The sequence below is a fragment of the Oxyura jamaicensis genome, chromosome 1 (assembly GCF_011077185.1).
Source record: "Oxyura jamaicensis isolate SHBP4307 breed ruddy duck chromosome 1, BPBGC_Ojam_1.0, whole genome shotgun sequence".
NCBI classification, from domain to species: Eukaryota; Metazoa; Chordata; class Aves; order Anseriformes; family Anatidae; genus Oxyura; species Oxyura jamaicensis.
Window position 1 is genome coordinate 83,217,800 of NC_048893.1, and position 19,107 is coordinate 83,236,906.

Consider the following 19,107-nt stretch of genomic DNA (forward strand, 5'->3'; position numbering starts at 1 on the left):
CCGCGGCTTCTTCCCCCCCTGTGCTCGACAGCTCAGCCGCGAGCAGCTTCAGCGAGGAGCGAACCTCTATTTAAATTAAGCCGCGCACACCTCAACCACGGGCTAGATCGCTCTTGTAAATCAGCACCCTAAATGATCGGCCTTTGTTACCCGGTGCAGTTAAGAGGGGGAAAATTGCAGGCTGCGCCTCCCCGCCAAGCTGCCGAGCACGTTGCAGCCGGGCCGGTGCGAGCGCCTCGGAGGCAGGGAGCTGATGGAGCTGGTGGCCGCGGCCACCTGCGGAGCTGCTCAGGGCTGGGCCGTGCCTCAGAGCACCGTGCTGGGGGCAGAATGGGAAGCAGCGGCGTTGAAATGGTGGAAACGGCCCAGGAAAAGGCGGTTTTCCTTCCTCTGAGCATCTCCAGTCTGAAAGTCCGTCCGTCCGCCCCTGCCTCTCGCGTGCCCGTCGTTGTACAGCAATTAAGGCGAGAGCGATAAAAGCCTTATCAGCTCCCAGGTGGGAGGCTGGTGTGTCAACTCCTCGCAGGACCGTGTGGAGCTCCAAAAAATTTAATTTTAATTTAATTAATTATTTATTTTGCACAGAGGTTTCTTTAAATTCGGGATGGAAACCACAGAACCGAAAGGAGCGGGGCAGGTATTTAACCTCCGTTGAAAAAGCTTTACAACAACTGCAAGCGGTGCTTTCATATCTGGAGGGTGGATGTGAATGCACGCCGGACCGTTTCATAGTCGTGGGTGGATAGTGGGTGCATGGGAAAGCCAGGGGGAGAGAGGAAGACCGGCGGCAGAGCTACGTGTCCGGCAGACACACAGCCCTGGGGTGATCAGCAAGATCAGCATTCAGAAACAATTGCCTTCGCCAGCCTGGGAGATGCTATCAGAAAGGGGAAGGATGCCTCAGAACTGCACCTGGCTTCGGTAAAGACTAAATGTCAGGTTTCAGAGGCACCCAGCCTGCTGCCTGTGTGCCGGCAGAAGGGAGCAGCTCATCCAGCATCTCCCACCTCTGTGTGCAGCGAGGTGCCGGTGGTTATCACCAGAGCCTGGACGTGGCCACGGAGGGGACATGGCTGGGGACACTGCCCACTGCAGCACCCTGTGTCCGGGTGGGAAGAAGACATCATGTAGGAGCTACCAGGGACTGAGGGTTTGTAACCCGGGCTGCATGATGGCCTGAGCTTCTGGGCTTTCTTTTCTTTGTCTTTGCAGGGGACAGCATGAAAACTTAGATGCTGAAGTTTTAAATATAAATTAAAAATAAGCTTCAGATACCCTGTGTGCTTTAGCTGGCGATTTTTACATAGCTGTGTTGGGGGGGCGTTGCGGTAAGCCTAGCTTGTGATTTTTTTATTTTTTTTTTGATCGCCTTGGGGTTGGCAATGCTGCAGGTTTCTCAGGTCAAACCAGAAGGGATCTTGTTGGGCAAGAACAGCAGAAGGGAACAGCGCAAACCTTCTCGGAAGAGCCAGCGTTTTCTGAATTGCAAAACCCCATCTCGTGTGTTCGTCCTGCTGGAATAGTTCTTGGCCGACTTGATGGTTTAAGTGTGGGCTTGGCATCACATCTAGATGGGGCTGTCCCCACCGGCAGAACCACATCTCCCATCGGTGGTGGCAGCAGCTCCATGGGTGAGCAGGCAGGAGGGGCTCGGCTCCACGTGCCTTTCTGCCCGTTGTCTCCTCTGGCACGCAGCAGATGCTCAGGAGGTGGCCGGCCACGCAGACGTCGCCCCACACAACTCTTCCCCACGGAGGTCCTTCTTCAGCATCCCCTGCTGCAGAGCGGTGCCCGCACCCTTTCTGTCAAGGCTGATGTGGCCAAAGAGGATTGCAGGGCTTCCGAAAAACGGCACGCTTCTGAATGTAATTGTGCTTTTGTCTGCAAATTGACACCTTCAGTTTTCTGCTTTTTGATTCACCGAGCTGTGACATCGCCTCATTTTGGGGGGGAAGAAGTCTCTCCTTCAAAGCTAGATCAAAAAGAATCGGTCGGGGTGAAACGTTCATTCTGCCTGCTTTGGGCTCATGCATTTTGCATCAATTTTTCAGCTTCTTTCAGTTTTCTCTTTTTTTCCTCTGCTCTTTCAAAAAGGATTTGAAGGCGAGAAGAAACTTTGAGAGAGTCGGGATTTGCATCTAGACATCACCGTGTTTTTTGCAGGCCGTTTGTGCTTTAGTATACAGCTGCTCAGCATTGCCAGACAAATAATCTCGGGTCTTGGAGGATCTAAAGAAGCAGACTTCCAGACCTGAAGACACTGAGGCGAATGCAAATTGCCCGCATCCAAATGTTTCTAACAACCACTGCTTCCCTTCTACGCTAGAAGGCGGCGGCGCTAATTTTGTTGCGTGCCGTCCAGCCGCCCGTTTCCTACCGACTTCAGGCTTGTCGGGTCACGTCCACCTGCACGTGGTGCTCGGCCGTGGCCAGAAGTCGGTCACGGTGATCTATCGGCCTGGTGAACACGGGGCCGTGGGGAGCGAGGGGCAGGAGGAGCAAGGTGAGCAGAGCACGTGTCAGAAACTGCAGTCCCGTGGTGCTCCGTGGTTCCTGATGATGCTGGCCGGGGGGCGAGGTGGCCACCGGGCCGTGCTCGGGGTCGCCGAGGCATCCTGCGGCGGGACCTTTCAGCCGGCCCTAATTAGAGGCAGGAGCTGGAGGGGAAGCGCCTGTTGCGTTTTGGCAATGTCCGCGTTACGGCTTGCTTTATCGCATGCTAATGAGCGCTAATTAGCAGCGGCCAGCTTTTTTTTTTTTATATCAAAATTGCGCGGGAGCCGTTCGCGTAATCGCGTGCCAGCGTTCCCAGGGGGCAGCTTCCCGGGGAGACTCTTCTGATTTCGGAGGAGCGCTGACCCCGACGTGCCGGGGCTGCGACTTGTGAGAGGCTTCTCTAACGCTGGACATGAGCTCACGGGAGCCGAGAAGGATGCCTGCAGCATCTCTGGCACTTGGGTCTTGATTACCGCAGGTGAAGCAGAGCAGTGGGGTGGCGTTTTGGGGGCTGTACGGGGCTTCATCTGCTGGGGTCAGCCCCAGGGGGATGCTCGGATCAATATTTTGCCCCCAGCTGTCACTACCAGCACTCACGCAGGGAGCTCTCGCACGTCCTCTCCAGCTCCTGGCGGCGGGAGCCTTGCTTATGGCCGTGTATTGGAAGCTAATTAAAACCGGTGACAATGGTAATTGGGTTGGGATGCTTGAGGATAAGTATGACCTCATGTCTAAAATGGTAATGAAGCCTACTAAAACCCTCACCAAAAAGAGGTACAACAAGGGGAGCTGAGGCAACGGTGGCACACGGGGGGAGCGCACAGGTGCCGGGGTGCCAGGACGGGCACGTGCCCGGCTTTGTCTCTGCAGCAGGGGGCTGGTGGCCACCATGACCCCATCGTGTGTTGGTCTGCAGGGTGCCCCAAAGGGTCTCGGGATGCCACCGTGCTGCGTGGGGACCCGCGCCCCACGCTGAGTCGCCGCGTGGCGGAGGACGCCCCGAGGGAGGCGGGGAGGTGACCGCTCCCCGGCCCGGCTCTGGATGAAGGCTGAGGATGTGCCATGGAGCCGGGATTCAACTGCTCCGACCTCTGCGATGGCAACCCCGCTTTCGGCAGCCAGGAGCAGCAGCAGAGGACGCTGCGGGAGCTCTGCGCCATCACAGTCGTACGTACGGAGGTGGGGGAGCATGAGGGTTCCTCCGCGGAAGGGGATTTGGGCGGAGGGATGGAGAGGGGCACGGGGGCATGGCAGCGAAGCGATGCGCTCCAGGCAGAGGCCGCATGCTGTCCCCTCCCGGGGTGGCCTCCAGAAAGAGCCTGGCACCCAGTGGGCGGCCAGAAGGCGAGGGTGCAGCCACGACAGCGCTCCCGGCCTCAGAGCTGCTTAGGAGAGGGCCTGGGATGCCCTTCTCTGCCCCTGGCCTTTCCCAACCCCTGGCACTTCAAAGGGCTTTTCAAATATTAATGGAGCAGCATTTAATTAAAAGCCATCGCCTGTAATAAATGGCACCTGCCCCCAGCCCCCAGCACCAGGCCAGCAGAAGCGACACAGGGCTGGATGCGCGTGCTCGCGCTTGGCTCCGCGTGAGGCTGCTGGAGGGAGCAGCGGGGCTCGGCCGCCTCAGTCTCTGCCGGGCTCCGCACGAACGCGGGCGTTTAATTAGAAGACCATAAGCTGCTTGGCTCCCCGGGCTCTGGCAGCTTTGCTACAATTAATATTCCACCTGCTAGGGCCAGGATTTACTCTGCTCAGCGGCAGATGAAGTGCTCCATCAACTTGACGTAGTCGCAGACCACTGACGGCTGGGGAAAAACAGCGGTCGGTGTGTGGTGTGTGCGTGTTGGCAAAGGGAAAGTGGAAACCACGGCGTGCTTCTCTTCCCTGGGAAGCTCCCGAGAAGTTGCAGCAATGCTTTCAGCAGCAGCCAGAGTTGGAACGACGCTGCTGGTGGACGCAGCTGGGAGTGAAGTGGGGTTTTTCAAGCGTGGTGTGAGGTGGCCCTCGTTTGGGCAGCAGGATGGTTTTTTTTTTTTTTTGTGCAGCAAATCCTGGTGCGAGGTGAGGAGGAGGAACCTGCTTGACCACCTGCACCATCTGGTGTGGTCTTCCTTCCCTGGAGAGCCAAAAGACCGGTGCCACCCCACCTGGGAGATGGGGAGAGGGAAGATGAGGTGGGCAGCAGGTGGCAGGGGGCAGGAGAACATCTCCCCAGGGATCTCTGTGCTCTTGGCCGTCTTTCTTTCCCGGCTGGGGTTTTTCATTACTGAGCAGCCCTGGGCCCAGCGTGGTGAAATCTCATGCTGTACCCCGACAGCTCTTGAGCTGCCTGGAGCCGGGGTCCCACAGACTGTCCCTGACCGTGTGGTGGTGACACGGAGCTGCCCTGAACCCTCTTCAGCTGATGTCTACCTAGGACCAAGTTAGTTTCCAAAGAGCTGGGAGACAGATGGAGCCCAGCTGGGTGTGTTGCTGCAAGATGGGGGTAAGGGTAGGGATGGCTCGCCAAGGGTGCCCTCCCCTTCTTCCCAAAGCTGTGTGGCAGAGTGTGTCCTGTCTACACACCTCTCATTAGCCCTGCTGGCAGGTCTTGGTCTCAGGCAGGGGTGTCTGCTCAGGGACAGAGGTTTGGGAGATGTGGTTTCGTGTCCTTCTGATTGAGCAGTCATGGCAGTGTAGAGACCTCCTTTCGTGGGAGCCCCAGAAATGTCCTCCTCACCACTTTTGCCTTCCTCAGACATCTTCTGACCGCAGCGGGAAGAGCTCCCCGTCTTTCTCTGCTGCTCTCCTGGGCGTCGTGTGGACGTTCCTGACCGGAGGAGTCCTGCTAGCCCTCTTCTTTCTGGCCTTCACGATTCGCTTCAGGAAAAACAGGTAAGGATGTGCGTGAAGGGGCTGCCAGGGCTTCTCATGTCTGGAGAAGCAGCGCATGGTGTCATCTCAAAGGTGCTACTCAACAAACCATCAGCAGAGGTGAGGAGAAAAAGAGCTGGTTTCCCCTCTGCCCCATGGTCTTGAGAGCATCACTTTGAGCAGCTCCGGGAGCAAAGCCACCGTGCTCTCAACAACATGCCTGTTTTCCTGCTGCTGTGGGACCACTCCGGGTTTCATCAGAGCAGTGTTGAGTTTGGTGGCCATCTTAATTGGTTACTAAATCATTTAGGCCCCCGAGGACATCCTCAGAGAGAAACTGTAAGGAACATGGGTTATTTACTTGCACTGCGGTACTGAACCTGGGGTCACGGAGGAGGCCTGTCTGAGCGAGCAGCACAGAAGGCGAGCTGGTGGATGATGTCCACCGGGGTTGGGGCATGGGGAGGAAGGCAGGGAGGAGGAGAGACGGGTTGGTCTCCGGGCTCTGTGTGGCTTTGGAGGTAGGAAGAAGCAGGGAGGAGCTCACGGGCCCCGAAAGGAAATAATTCCCCTCTTCCTGAACACAGTTGTTATGGGTAAAGTTATGGGTGGGGGAAGCTGCAACCTGAATGTTAACGGCAGCTTCCTGCACTTGGCTGGAGGTCCTGCTGCCTGCCAGGAGTGTCGGGGTATGGCAAAAGGACCACCATTAAAAGTAGGGGGCCTGGGACCGTCCCCTGTGGCCACCACCGTCACCTCAAGGGACCTTGCCCCGGTGCTGCCAGGCCACCGCGCGCAGTAACCGTCACCGCCTTCCCTGCTTTGTCTCCCGGAGGATCGTGAAGATGTCCAGCCCCAATCTGAACGTTGTGACCCTGCTGGGCAGTGGCTTGACTTACACTAGTGCTTACCTCTTTGGGGTTCAGGAGCAGAGCCTGCCGTCCAGAGACTCGGTGGAAACACTGATCCAGGTGAGTAGGGCACGGCCAGGACGGGTGCCTTCACACACAAATATGTGTGTGGACGTGGTTGGAAGTGGGTCCATCACCTCCTGGCCTCCTTACCCCCGGTGCCCCCATTTCCACCTCTTCCCGCAGGTGCGGCTCTGCCTGCTGTGCGTGGGGACCTCCCTGGTGCTGGGCCCTGTCCTGGGGAAGAGCTGGCGGCTCTACAGGGTGTTCACCCAGCGGGTGCCGGACAAGCGGGTGGTGAGTAGCCAGCCTCCAGAACGGGATGAGCACCAGGCAGTCCCGAACCAGTCTAGAATAGCTGATAGGCCCGGCAAGTAACTGGGATGGTGCACATGCGACTGGGTACCTAAGGCAGAGGTCTGGCTGCACACCCAGCTTTTGGGGCTCCTCGTTTACGTGCGGTTGGTGTGGGATGAGCAGAACCAGGTGTCCTCAAGGGTGTCTGGAAGAGGGGCAGCCTACGTGCATCGGATTTTCTGTGCGGTGGGAGCACTGGGTGTCCCCCGCAGTGCTGGAGGAAGGGGATGGGGCAGCTGGGAGGGAAGTGCGAGCCACTATATACAATTGTGCACATAAACGTGTGCTTACAGCTTTCAGGGGCCACTTTCAACAGTGAAAAGAGTAGGTCTTGGAGAAGAGGTGAGACAAAAGGTTTTGCAGAGGGTTGGAGCGTAAGCGAGGATTCCCTTTCCTCAGGCACCAGAGTCTGTGTTAAACTCACAAAATTATAATGCTATCAGCTTTTTTCTTTTCTTATTTTTTTTTCCATCCCCAATTTTTTCGCTCTGTGGTATGGGAGTAACGGATGACACTCTTTTTCTGGAAGTGCCGTCTCCTGCCATGGCATTGACCAGCTAGCCATGCAGTCAGGGAGGGCTCATACCTGGTCCCAAGCCTGGTTGGGTCTCCAAGAGTCTGGGAGCTGCAGGCAGAGGTGTAGGTGATGGGATGTAGGCAAGCTGTTGGACTCCACTCCATGGGGAAGTATTAGGTTGAGCACATCCCTTGGAAGAGACAACTAGGAGGAGACCCAGGGGAGTGGAGGTTTTTGGTGCCTATTTACCCCTGACTGTAACACTTCCTGTGTGTTTGCAGATCATCAAAGACCTCCAGTTGCTGTCGATGGTGGCAGCGTTGGTGTTGGCCGATGCTGTATTGCTCTTGACGTGGGTCTTCTCCGATCCGGTCCAGTGTTTCCGAAGCCTCAGCGTCTCAGTGCGGGTAAAGGGATGAGGAGAGGTGGTGCAGCACTTGTGCTGTGTCCTGTCTGATCTCTGGGGGCAATGCTGGTGGATGGTCAGGCTTTTGGAGGTGCTGTTTAAAAACAAGACAGACAGAAAAGCCATGGAGCCTTTGGGGTTCTCCAGGCTGGCTTTATGTCTATGGCCTACTACAGAGATGAGGATCAGCTGCAAGATTTCCAGCTCCATGCTGCCAAACCTGGAATGGGATAGGTGGTTGCAGAGCTTTGGCTGGCCAAACAGTGAGGTCTAGGGAATGGTCACGTCTAGTGTGTGCAGGTCACCTGGGTGGCACAGGAGAGGACCACAATTTCCACAGATGATTTAGAAAAGGGCTTAACCAGCCCCATTGCATGCAGAATACCAAAATATTCCTGATTTAACTGCCCGCCCCAGCAGCACCAGATTTGGCATTTCCCTTTAGGAGTTTACAGAGGAGACCTGCTCGGATTTGTAGACCTGTCGCCCATCGGTCTGTCCCTGCTCCTGGACAGGGGCAGCAGCCTTCACTTCTGCCTTCCCATTGCCTCCTAGGCGACAGAGAAAGGCATGACCTGTTCAGTGAGCCGGATGCAGTCCTGTGCATCTCTTTATTCCGATCTTTGGCTCGTTCTCATTTTAGGGTTTAAGGTACGTAACCTCTCTATTGATTCTTGCGTTGTATCTCACCTCCTCCCAGTCTCACAGCCATAACTGTTTAGCAACACTTGTCGTTTCTCTGCTCTCCCGAGCTACGTGTGCATTTCAAGTCCCAACTGCTTCTGTTCATCTTGAAAGCCTTCCAACTCTATTTCTTCCCATCTTGATGTTTTCTTGCATTCCCTTGTAAAAGCCCTGTTAGCCAGTTTCTCCCTGCCTCACTGTCTCTTCTGCACACACCACGCACGTGCTCTCTCTTCAGTTCTTGGCCTGTAACCACCTGTGCCTCATCTATCTCCCTCCTTAAAACTTGTGTCTTTATGTTTTCCAAAGCTCACTTTTTCCATGAAGCTTTGGTTCAGCGTCTGCCCCAGTGATGCACTGTGCAGCTCAGACCCTGAGTCGTCTGACTCCAAATCAAGGAGGTGCTGACGACAAGTGCGTGGTGTCTACCTTCACAGGATGTTTATCAGCTTAATTATACCACTGAAATACACTTTCACTGGCGTAACGTTGTATGTGGCCATTCGTATTCCAGGAGAGTTAGTTATACTGATGTAACTATATAGGTATAATTACAGCTGTAATTATCCGTGGTCTCATGTGTCTCTGGGTTGGCAGAGGTTGGAAGCATTTCAGCAAGCTGATTTTGATGAACCTTGTGAGATCACAGCCTTCCTTTGCAAATGGCTCTGTCCCCGCATGCAACACAAGCAGTTCCTTTCTGACTCACTGTAATGTAATAGTCATTGACCATCTACCAAGAACCATAGGAATAAGAGCAGAAAGAGACCTCAGGACACTGCCAAGTCCTTCTCCCCCCTCCACCTCATTTTAAAGGCATTAGCTTAGTCTGTCCTCAAAAGGCCTTTGGTGCTGGGGATTTCAGTCCTTCCCTGGGCAGCCACTTTCGGTGCTACATCTCCATCCCTGACTGTGTCCACAGTTTGTGTTAGGTTTTTTCAGGGCTTAGGCGAGTAATGCTTTTGCCTGCAGCTCCTCCAGACTCTTTTTGTTCCTCTCATTCACAACAAAACATTCCCAGTCACAGGTACTCCTCATTAGCATTGCCTTGAACCTGACCCTGATCCTATCTACCGGGTGTCACAGAGGCATTGCTTTAGTGGTTTCTCTGGAGTTAATCTGGATTTACACTAATGGGAGGGTAGGCTCTGTCTCTGCGTGTACACAACACTTCTTATTTTCCAAGGCATTACTGTGCTCAGCTCTTTGTGAAGCCACTCCGTCCATTATCCTGGTTTTACTGGCACGGAGCAACGGACAGAAATGGCTTGCCAAGGTCATCCATTGAATTAGGAGCACAGGCCTCTGCTCAAGATTCAAAACAACAACAAAACTAAGTCCTGTGCTTATTTAAAGTCCTAATTTACCAGCTGGCAGTGTTTTTGTCTGTGTCCCCGGTAGACTTTATGAATATTAAACGGGACTTTGGTGCTGTTATTTTCTCGCTTAGGACTTGGCTTGCCTTTGGGCCCTGTGTTTGGAGGTGAATGGGGTTACCCAGTGCAGATCCTATGGAGCAGATTTGGGTGTCAGCCTAGTTCCCAGGTCTCACTCTTGCAGTTCTCCCATGAGAGCTCACGGTGCTCTTAAGTCGGGAGTCTGGCAGTGTCCAAGGATGTGAACCTCCCCTGCCTGTCAGAGAGTCCCTCCAGCCATAACCCTAGCGGTGGTCAGCAAGCAGTCCCTGCACAGAGGAGTCCAGAAGGGTCTATGGAACGTGTGCCACTGGTCATAAAAAAGGACTGCCTGATGCCCAAATAACACTTTTATATTTATTAGTAGTAAAAAGCCGACAGCTGCCCTTGCGAGGTACCACAGGGATAATGTAGGAGTCGTGTGCCCAGTATCTGGGTCCTTGCATGAGCAGGGACTTTGCTAGATGGCATTTCCAAAGGATCCTGAAAGCAGACCATGCCCTGTGCTAACAGAGGAGGGTAAAAAATGCGCGGTGTTGCCTGCCAGTGTGACCTGGGGAGAGGATAGCTGTGCGCAGAGCCCTTCTTCAGCCCCTTCCACCGCCGCTGGCGTCAGGCAGGAAACGGGGAAGGGAAAAGAATTGAACCGGGGAGTTTCCTGGATTTCTATTTGAAGAGGCACCAAGGACATCCTCTTCCCTCCAGCCTAACCCCCTGCTTTTTCTGTCTTGCTTTTTCCTTCTGAATGCCCTTCTGAGCCTCCTTTCTGCCCCCTCAGAGGTGTGTTGTTGCAGAGTGTCGTCCCCCCACCGTGTCCCCGTGGGGATTTTCCTCTCCCCTCCATCTTTGCCATTCCTGCTCCACCACAGAGGAAGCTTTCCCTCCTCTCCCTGCCTCTCCTGGCCGTGCCCTGCCCCGTGGCATGGCCTGGCGCCCCGCAGCTCCTGCCAGTGCCACCAGCCCTGCCCTCCCGCCCCGCCGCTGCTGACGAAGCATCCCCCGGCCTGCAGCGGCCTGCCGGGCTCTCGCCGCGCAGCGCCCGCCACACGAGAGATCAAAGGGCATTAATTAGGATGGCACCGAGTGTCAGGCTGTAATTATCCTCGCTCTGCCAATCTCCCTTCTGAAGGCAGGCCTCGTCTTCTGCTTGCAGAGCGTGCTGCTGCTCTACGGGACGTACCTGGCCGGCCTGACCGACAACGTCAGCTCCCCGCCGGTCAACCAGTCCCTGACGCTCGTCGTGGGGGTCAACCTCATTTTCCTGGTGGCCGGCGCCGTCTTCTTAGTTCACCGTTTCTTCCGCGCTTGGCACAACTTGCTGTTTGGTTTCACCTCCGGGGGCATCTTCGTGTGTACGACTACGATCAACTGCTTCATCTTCGTCCCGCAGGTACGCTGCCAGCTCTGCCCACAGACCAGCCTGGAAACGGGCACGTTTTGGGGGTTTAACACCTGTTTTTCCTGCTGCTTTCCCCAAATGTTCGGGTTCACCTGCCCAGCTCATCCTCCAAAACCTGGTGGTTCTGCTTCCCCAGGCAAGTCCCTTGAGTCTCTGAGGGCTGAGTTACCCTGCCCACAGCCCTCGGCAGGTCCCCCGTGTCCTCACCTCATACCCCATGTGCACTCTCAGAGGAGGAAGCTCGGCAGTGCTTTAAGGAAGCCTTTTGTGACCCAGCTCGGCTCTTCTGCTTCCCACGTCCTCCAGGAGGAGCCCGGTGCATCTGACCGTGACGGTAGTGAGAAAAATGCTCCCATTGTCACAGTGAGAGGAAGCAGTTGTTTACTCAGATTTATGTTTGGAGGAATGTTAGGGCTCAAGGAAATGAGGTGAGGAAAGGAGGAAGAGGTGAAACAGAGGAAAGAGCAGAGCTGTGCAAGAGAGGGCTCGGGGGATCTCACCCACATGCATAAATACCTGGTGGGGAGGAGGAGGGAAGGGGGACCCAGGCTCTTCTCAGCAGTGTCCAGTGATGGGGCAGGAGACAATGGACACAGCCTGAAACACAGGAAATTCTGTTTAAACATCAGAAAAAGGGTTGTTTTTGTTTTGGTTTGGTTTGTTTTTTTTCTTGCTGTGAAGATGGTCAGACAATGGCAGGGGTTTCCCAGAGAGGCTGTGGTGTCTCCATGTGGAGAGATGCTCATAACCCAGCGGTATGCAGCCGTGGGCAGCACGCTCCTGCTGAGCCTGTCTGAGCAGGGGGGACAAGGTGATCTCCAGAGGTCCCTGCCTACCTTGGCAATCCTTCTGGCGTTGGTTGGTGTAACCACAGAGTCCCAACCCAGTGGATTACCACCCCTTGGGAGCCCTCCTGGGGCGAGCACCAAGCCCGCTGGTGATCTCTGAGCAGGGACGGAGGAGCAGCCGAGCTGCGCTGCACCAGCCCATCTTGCCTTCTGCCTCTGCTCTTCCTCCGTGTAGCCTGGGGGCTGTGAGCAATTTATTTAACTTGGATCTCTTAATTCATCGGCTTGTTTTTCCTAATGGGCTTGCTCTTCTATTGCTCTTCTGAGATCGATGAGCAGCAGGAGCCAGGCTGTGCAAGGCGAGAGATAAGAAAACAGATATTAACTGCTGCTGGTTTACGCCTTGTTGCCGACGATTCGGGGACTAGGCAGCATGTGTGATGCTCTCTTTGTTACAGAGTCGGGGAAGGGGTGGGGGTTTGTACAGCACGCTTGAAGGTTGCAGCACAGCTCTCTCCGTGTTAAAAGCCAAGCCAGGGACCGGGCAGGGTTCAGACATGTGGGATGCTCGGAGCACTGCTTCACTGCCCCCCTGGCTGCCCGTCCCTGCGCTCATCCATCACACCCCGCCTTTGTCTCCCTCCCTCTGTCCCTTTGTCTCCTTCTCCCCGAGCGAGCGGCGGCTGCCTCCCTCCGCACGCACCGCGCCGGTAACAGCTCCTTGTGCCCCGCAGCTCAGGCAGTGGAAGGCCTTTGAAGAAGAAAGCCAAACCCTGAGCCACATGGCAAAATATTTCACCAGCCCGAGCAGGAGCTGCCACTCGGTGTACAGCGAGGAGCAGCTCTACCAGCTGATAGGGGAGAAAAACTCCATGAAGCGGCTGCTGACGGAGGTAGGGGGCTCTGCTGGCCCCGATGCCGTGGCCATGGGGTCTCGGTGGCTTCTTCACCCCCTGCCCTTTGTGTGCCAAAGCTTGGTGGGGCGGGAAGCCCTTTCCTACACCCCGGTCTCCCCTCTGGAGGGGAGGAGCTGGTTTGTTTTGTCCTGTCATTCTGCATCCTCATCCTGAAGTGCCAAAATCTGGGCATAAACCAGAGGGCCTGATTTTTCCAAATATATATATATACATATATATAAGTGGAAGGAGGAGAGCAAAAAAGCCTGGTTTCCACAGCCTGCTCAAATATAAGGTGAATTTAGAGGGGAGCTGCTCCCACTCAGGAAAGCCCCCAGCCCCTGCTCCCTCACCTGAACTCGGGGAGCTACTGTCCCCCATGTCTGTAGGCCCTGGGGTGCACTGGGGAGGAGGAGGTCCCACGTGTCCCCATCTGGCTTTTGCAGGCTGTCTCGGAGCCCCTCTCTGCACAGAGAAGGGCGACTCGTTTTTGCCCCGTCCACTTTTGAATCCTCAGCATTTACCTACCCGCACTTGACACATTTGTGTGTTCGATGCAGAAAAATGCCGTGATCGAGAGCCTGCAGGAGCAAGTGAACAACGCCAAGGAGAAGCTGATGAGGCTGATGTCTGCAGAGGGTGGCTGCGACCCCGCGGTGCTGGCTCCCTGCACCCGGAGCACGGGGCGGCATGGCCAGCAGCATGGCTGTGCTGCAGCCAGTGGGGATGTGCCTGGGGACCACAGCCCCCCAGATCCAGAGCAGGACGGGCAGCAGCGTCCTCAGTTGCCGCGTGCATCCCCACACAGTCCAGTGCCTTTTAGTGGCGATGCTCAGTATCTCTGGAAACAGATGAGCCATGAGCACGTGCTGCCGGAGGAGCCTGATTGCTCTCCGGCGCTGCTTTTTGACATGGGGGACAACCCCGAACACAGCCCAAAAGATGCCCAGGAACATGGGATGCCTGCAGGGAAGGGGCATCCTCTGGAGCTTGGCCAGGACCTCTCAGCTGCTGCATCCAGAGAGCGTCCCCCCAAGGTCAGCTACGTGAGCAGCGAGAAGCTGCAGGAAATCTTGCAAGATCTGAGCCTGGATGGCAGGACCTGCAACCCGGCCTTCCCTGCACGTGGGGTGGGGATGTGGGGAGCACAGGAGGGCTACCCAGCCACCCGCAATCCCCTCAGCCCCTACCTGACGAGGCGGAGGCGGCATGTCCCGCTGCCCCCTGCCTCTACCGGCTTCCCTGTGTCCCCATCCCCTCGCGCCCGGTGCGTGGCCAGCTCAGCGGTCAGCAGGACGGGCACGTGGGGCTGCGGGGAGCCAGCACGCCTCGCAGTGAGGAGGGAAGGTGAGGGAGCTGGCGGAGGGCTCCATTATCCAGCACCATCCTCTGCATCCATCCCCACCGAGGGATGGCCGGAGCCCCAGGGCTGGGAGGCGAGCGGGATGGGCCCAGAGATTCACCACGATGCTTCCCCGCGGGGCTGGCGGCAGCAGGGTGCCCCCGGGATGCCGGCTCGTCCCGCCCTGCACTCGCTGTACCATTACCCGGACTCGGATTCCAGCAGCAGCTCCGAGGAGATGTTTCCCTGCTGCCACCGGCCCTGCTGCCAGGCCTGCCTGCGCAGCCCCCACGGCTCCCTGGGCAGCAGCAGCAGTAGCACGGACACGGACACAGACACAGAGCCTGGTGGGGCTGTGGGACGCTGGCTGGAGCCCCAGAGCAGGGCTCAGGCTGTTGTGAACTTCAAAGAAGATCTGAAACCCACGTTTGTGTGACCGCAAACACCCCCGCCCCAAAGGCAAGTGCCCCTTTCCTCCCAAAGCACGCTCTGTGAAAGTATACACGGTGACGCAGAAGAAATGCATCCCTCTGGTGACAGCAGGAGCACTCGCAGCTGTGGCAAAGCCACGGCCTCACAGCTGAGGGCACGTTGGAGACTCTGCTGAGGCTTGGTAGTGTCTGAGCATGAGCGTGGAGTCCAAAGGTGACATCTCTGGAGGTGGCCTTGCGTTTTGTGCAGCTCGGTTGCACGGTCGTAGGTTAGACTCAGGTTGGCGCTGAAGGAAAGGACAAGCAAGCAATCTTAAAGAGGATCTGAAAAGGTTTCTCTCTCTCTCTCTTTTTTTTTTTTTTTTTTTCCTGCAGCTTGTGTGCCCTTCCGTATGCCTTTGTGGTGGATGAAGTAGCCTGGAATGTTTTAGGTTTGTTTAAATTAATACGGTCTGTTTAATTTTTTTTTTTTTCTTTTGTCTGAGAAATATCAAAAGCAGTAAAAGCGGTGTGCCCGCTACTGTTGGGATGTTTGTGGAGGCATTTCAGCGTGTAGCTGCCTTCACAGGAAAAGCGAGGGGCTCTGAAACCTGAAGCACAGCCCACGGAGACCCCTTTGGAGGCAGGATGCCTTTGCTGAAAGGATGGTAACAGAGGCACCCCCACCTCAGATATGGATGATGCACATCCCTATCGTTATCCTTTATGAAGGTCAAATATCTCACTGTTGTAGCCCCTCACCAGCACCGCCTTTTCTTCCCCAGCACTTCTTCCCCGGATTTGCTGAATCCTGCATTCCTAGGGCAAATCGCCAAACGCCATCACCTCAAGGAGAACAACATTCCCACAGCCCCTCCTTGTTCCCAGTACGGAAACTCTCCAAAGGGTGATCCCAATTCCCAAATCCCATGTCCTGGGGGCACAGGTGTCCCCTTCCCCAGCTGCGGGGCCGGATGGATGCTGACCACAGCGGGCAGGTGGTGGGCAAAGGGCTGGGGCTGCCACCCCTTCCTGACCACCGCTGCCTCCCCTGCAGAGGAGGAGGAGGGCAAAGCAGTGGGGTTTGGTGTCCTGGGGTTTGGTGCCTGCTGGGTGGGATGCAGCAAGAAGGGGGCTCTGTTTGCTGCAGGACCCCCTGAGGGTGGGATGTGAGGGGGTCTCCTGTCCTCCTTAGGCCTGGTTAGAGTTTGCTCTGGGGCTAGGAGAGGTGGCAGCGTGGTCATGGGGAACGCTCAAACGCTAAGCCATCTGGAAGCAGCTGATATAAAAATTAACTTAAAATCTACTGGTGAATGCAGAAAAATCCTCCAGGGGGACTTTGAACCAGTGGTTTGTTTGGAAACTCTTCATTGGAATTTGGGGCAATTTCTTCGCTCTGTCTGGTCACGAGCAGCCACCAAGGAAAGCCACATGCCATGTGGACGCTCTTACTTTCCACGTACACACAGAAGGCTGACGCCATGCATGTGTGCACACTTGTGTGCACACATGAGCACCCACTGGTGCTTTAGGCAGCTCCCAGCTCCAGCCTCGTCCTGTGCCTAGCAAGGAGCACGCGTTGGATCCAGGTGGGAAGAGCCAGAGCACCACAGAGTGGACCAGGTTGCCTCCATGTGAGAGAACAGCGAGATGGTGGGCTGCCTTTTATTGCCATTAGCGTTGCATCTGGCAAAAGAGCATTCCTGCACCTTATCTTTAGCCATCAGCCTTAGGCACTGAATCAGGTGTTTGGTTCCCCAACAGCTCCTTGTACACCCTTTGGAGGAGCCCTTCTCTCCCCACCACACAATTCAACACATCTTAATTTGGGCTTTGCCCAGAACCCAAGGTTTGTGAACAGCTGTAGGGGCAGGGGTGCACATTCTGCCATGGCAGAAAGGCAGCCCATAAGAGCTGTGGCAGCAGGACCATGAGTGCCCCAGTCTGTATTTTCTTGCTGTTGGCTACAGAGATAGCTCAGAGAGCTGTCTCTCAGCTGGGGGGCCTGTAGTAGCAACATCCCATACGAGCAATGAGGTCCTCTGAATGTTTCCAGCTTTGTGAGCTGCATCTCCAACTCATTCTTTCCCTTCTGGCCCTGCACCTCCCAGCTACTGTCTGCAAACAGACTCATAGGAGGAGATGATGAAGCCACCTCAGCTGGTATGCTTGAGCCCTGCCATGTACGGTGCGACAGGAGATGCTCCCCAGATGGCCTGTGAAGGGCCTCTCCCCAGCTCACAGAGATAAGAAAGAACATTGCTAGCTGTGGGGAGCAGCAGTTGGTGGCTCTGGGTCTCTAGATGATGTGGGTTGCAGGTTTTGGGGAGGTGAGGGAGTGCCCACATCAATAAGGGACCTCTACAAGTCTGGAAGAAGCTCCATAAGAGTTGTCCTAGAGCCCAACAGCCATGAGGGCTGCAGTGAACTGCTCTCCTCCTGAGCAACGTTGCTCTCCTGAGCCCAGACACCTGGCCAGTCTCTTATCCAGTTCTTCACGTGTGCCTCCTCCTTGGCCTCTACCTCTAGGTACTCCTCCAGCTGCTTCTGTTACCCCAAAGTCTGCACTTAAAGCCGGGACAGCAAAGCTCTAGGGGTCCAGCTGTGAGGCATCAAACTCATCAGTGCAAGCTGCACCCTGGTCACAGCCTTGTGCTGCAGAAAGTGGTCTTGTCATTGGGGGACAGAAAAACAAACAAACAAAAAACCCTATGGGTCCTGAGAAAGTAGGAGAAACGTGGCTGTTTTAGCAGCAGATGTTAAATAACTTCCTGCTATATTTTGTGATCGTGCACTGTGGCAACAATCTCCCCGCACACATGGCAGAGTGAGTGCACGCGGCATGCAAACACAGCTCTAAGTGTCTTTCCTGAACTAGGGCTGTGGATCAAAGCCTCTGGAGCACGCTCACCTCCAAGCACGCACCTCTCCGTGCTCACAGCGAGGGTCTCGCTTTCATGCCCATGCTTCCACCTCTCTCCTGTCTGTAGCTGAGACGGTTTTCTTCTGTCTCAGGTATCTGCAGCGTCATGCTTTGTGCTGCCAGGGTGTTATCTTTTACATAAGGAATTTTATTTATTTATTTATTTATTTATTTATTTATTTGTTCCTGGAGGTTCTTGCAGACAGAAGGGTTGCAAGGCAATTTGCACCCAGCTATAAAAAGTGCCCAGTGATTCAGCACTTACTGCCCCGTACACAGCCTCCTGTTACCGTATCGGCAGGAATGCGGGGCTAGGAGGGATCTCCTAGTCATCGTCGTATTCCCTGGCTATGACAGGCAGTGAGTCATGAAGTTCCCCTTGTTAATTCATCACAGTCCATCCTGGGAGTCACTGGGGGTTTTCTTGGCAGGTTATTCCAGAACCTCATTCTGACGGGGAGGAAACTTATTTGTGATTTCCAGCCCACATCTTTTCATAGCCTATTTTTATCTACTTGTACTCATGCCAGTGCTGTCTTCTTGTCAAGAGCTGTTCTTCCTTCTTTAACCTACTCTCTTTCGTGCTGACGGAGAGCGTGGCCCTTTCTTCCCAGGATCACTGGCCTACTCGGACAAAAGACCTCCGAGGCCTACTTGAAAGAGCTTGACAAGTGCAAGAATGGGACCACACTCTCAAAAAGCAGACAAGTAGAAATATCCATCGGTAGTTAGGACATTGGAAAGGCAACTGTCCTGGGGGTCAGAGGGAACTGAATGTTTTATCTGAAAGCCAAGGGTTCCCAGTACTCATCGGGTGCTGGGTTTCGCAGCAGTACTTCAGTACTCTCACAGGGCAAGGCCTGTTCATCCCTCCTGTTCTGATGTTTCCTTCCAGCACATCTCCTGCAGGCTGAGAGGTGAACCCGTGCCTGGCCAGTGCAGAAACCCTGAAGAGCCTTTGCTTGTCGGAGCTTCCCATCACTTAAGACATCCATAGGAACCCCAGTTCCTTAGGAAACCCCTGGTATCCTCCAAGATGCCCACAGGAGAGGAAAAGGAAGGCACACCACACAGAGTGTCCCGATGATGTGATTCAATGCAGGAATGTCACACACATTTTACTGAATGAGGTGAATACAACCAGCAGGGCACCCTCCTGGAGGTGTGTGCTGGTTTCCAGGCAATTACATCTCGTATCTAACCCAAATGAGCAGGGCGATATTTCAAACCAAAGAGAACGGCAAGAATAGCATTAGCTGATGCAATCGCACCTTGAATTTACAGCGCTGCTAGGCAGGCCCGCGAGCAGTGGGATACACTGTACAGGGTTACAGCGAATTCAAGTCCTCCTTTGAAAGCAGCTGTGTTTCTACAAACAGTTCCCAAATGCAGGTGCTGGATAAAGACTTTTCCTCTGACAGGTGAATCTTTCATTTGATGGTGGGTTATTCTTTTGTGCGTATCAGCTCGTTTTCTTGCTATTACAGCATTTTTCGTACTAGTAAGAAAAATACATGTAGTGCTCCCATGCAACCCATTTTTTGCAGCTCCCTGACAGAGTGGTCTTTTCCCTAGTTCGCCTAACATCTCCTGATGTCCCTGTGCGAAACCTTTGGGCTGAAATCCGCTCTGTGATGCAGAACCTCTCAGCCTCTGCTCCCTCCAGGAACAGCTGCTTGAAAGGATCCAAATTTAGCCTTTAAAGCTGAC

At 55.0% G+C, this 19,107-nt stretch overlaps 1 protein-coding gene across 2 annotated transcripts; it reads left to right on the forward strand.

Moving 5' to 3' along the window:
* The first annotated feature begins 1,699 nt into the window (after positions 1–1,699).
* Positions 1,700–15,549, forward strand: GPR156 (G protein-coupled receptor 156). Of its 2 annotated transcripts, none has more exons than XM_035314766.1 (10): positions 1,700–2,503; positions 3,413–3,675; positions 5,234–5,370; positions 6,185–6,320; positions 6,447–6,557; positions 7,416–7,541; positions 8,096–8,191; positions 10,793–11,029; positions 12,561–12,719; positions 13,283–15,549. In XM_035314766.1, exons 2-10 carry the CDS (start codon positions 3,559–3,561, stop codon positions 14,498–14,500), a joined length of 2,337 nt encoding a protein of 778 aa, XP_035170657.1. In that variant the 5' UTR covers positions 1,700–2,503; positions 3,413–3,558; the 3' UTR covers positions 14,501–15,549. The 2 variants fall into 2 exon arrangements, with proteins under 2 accessions (XP_035170657.1, XP_035170658.1); XM_035314767.1 differs by having other exon boundaries at positions 1,701–2,503; positions 3,413–3,663.
* Positions 15,550–19,107: the final 3,558 nt, after the last annotated feature.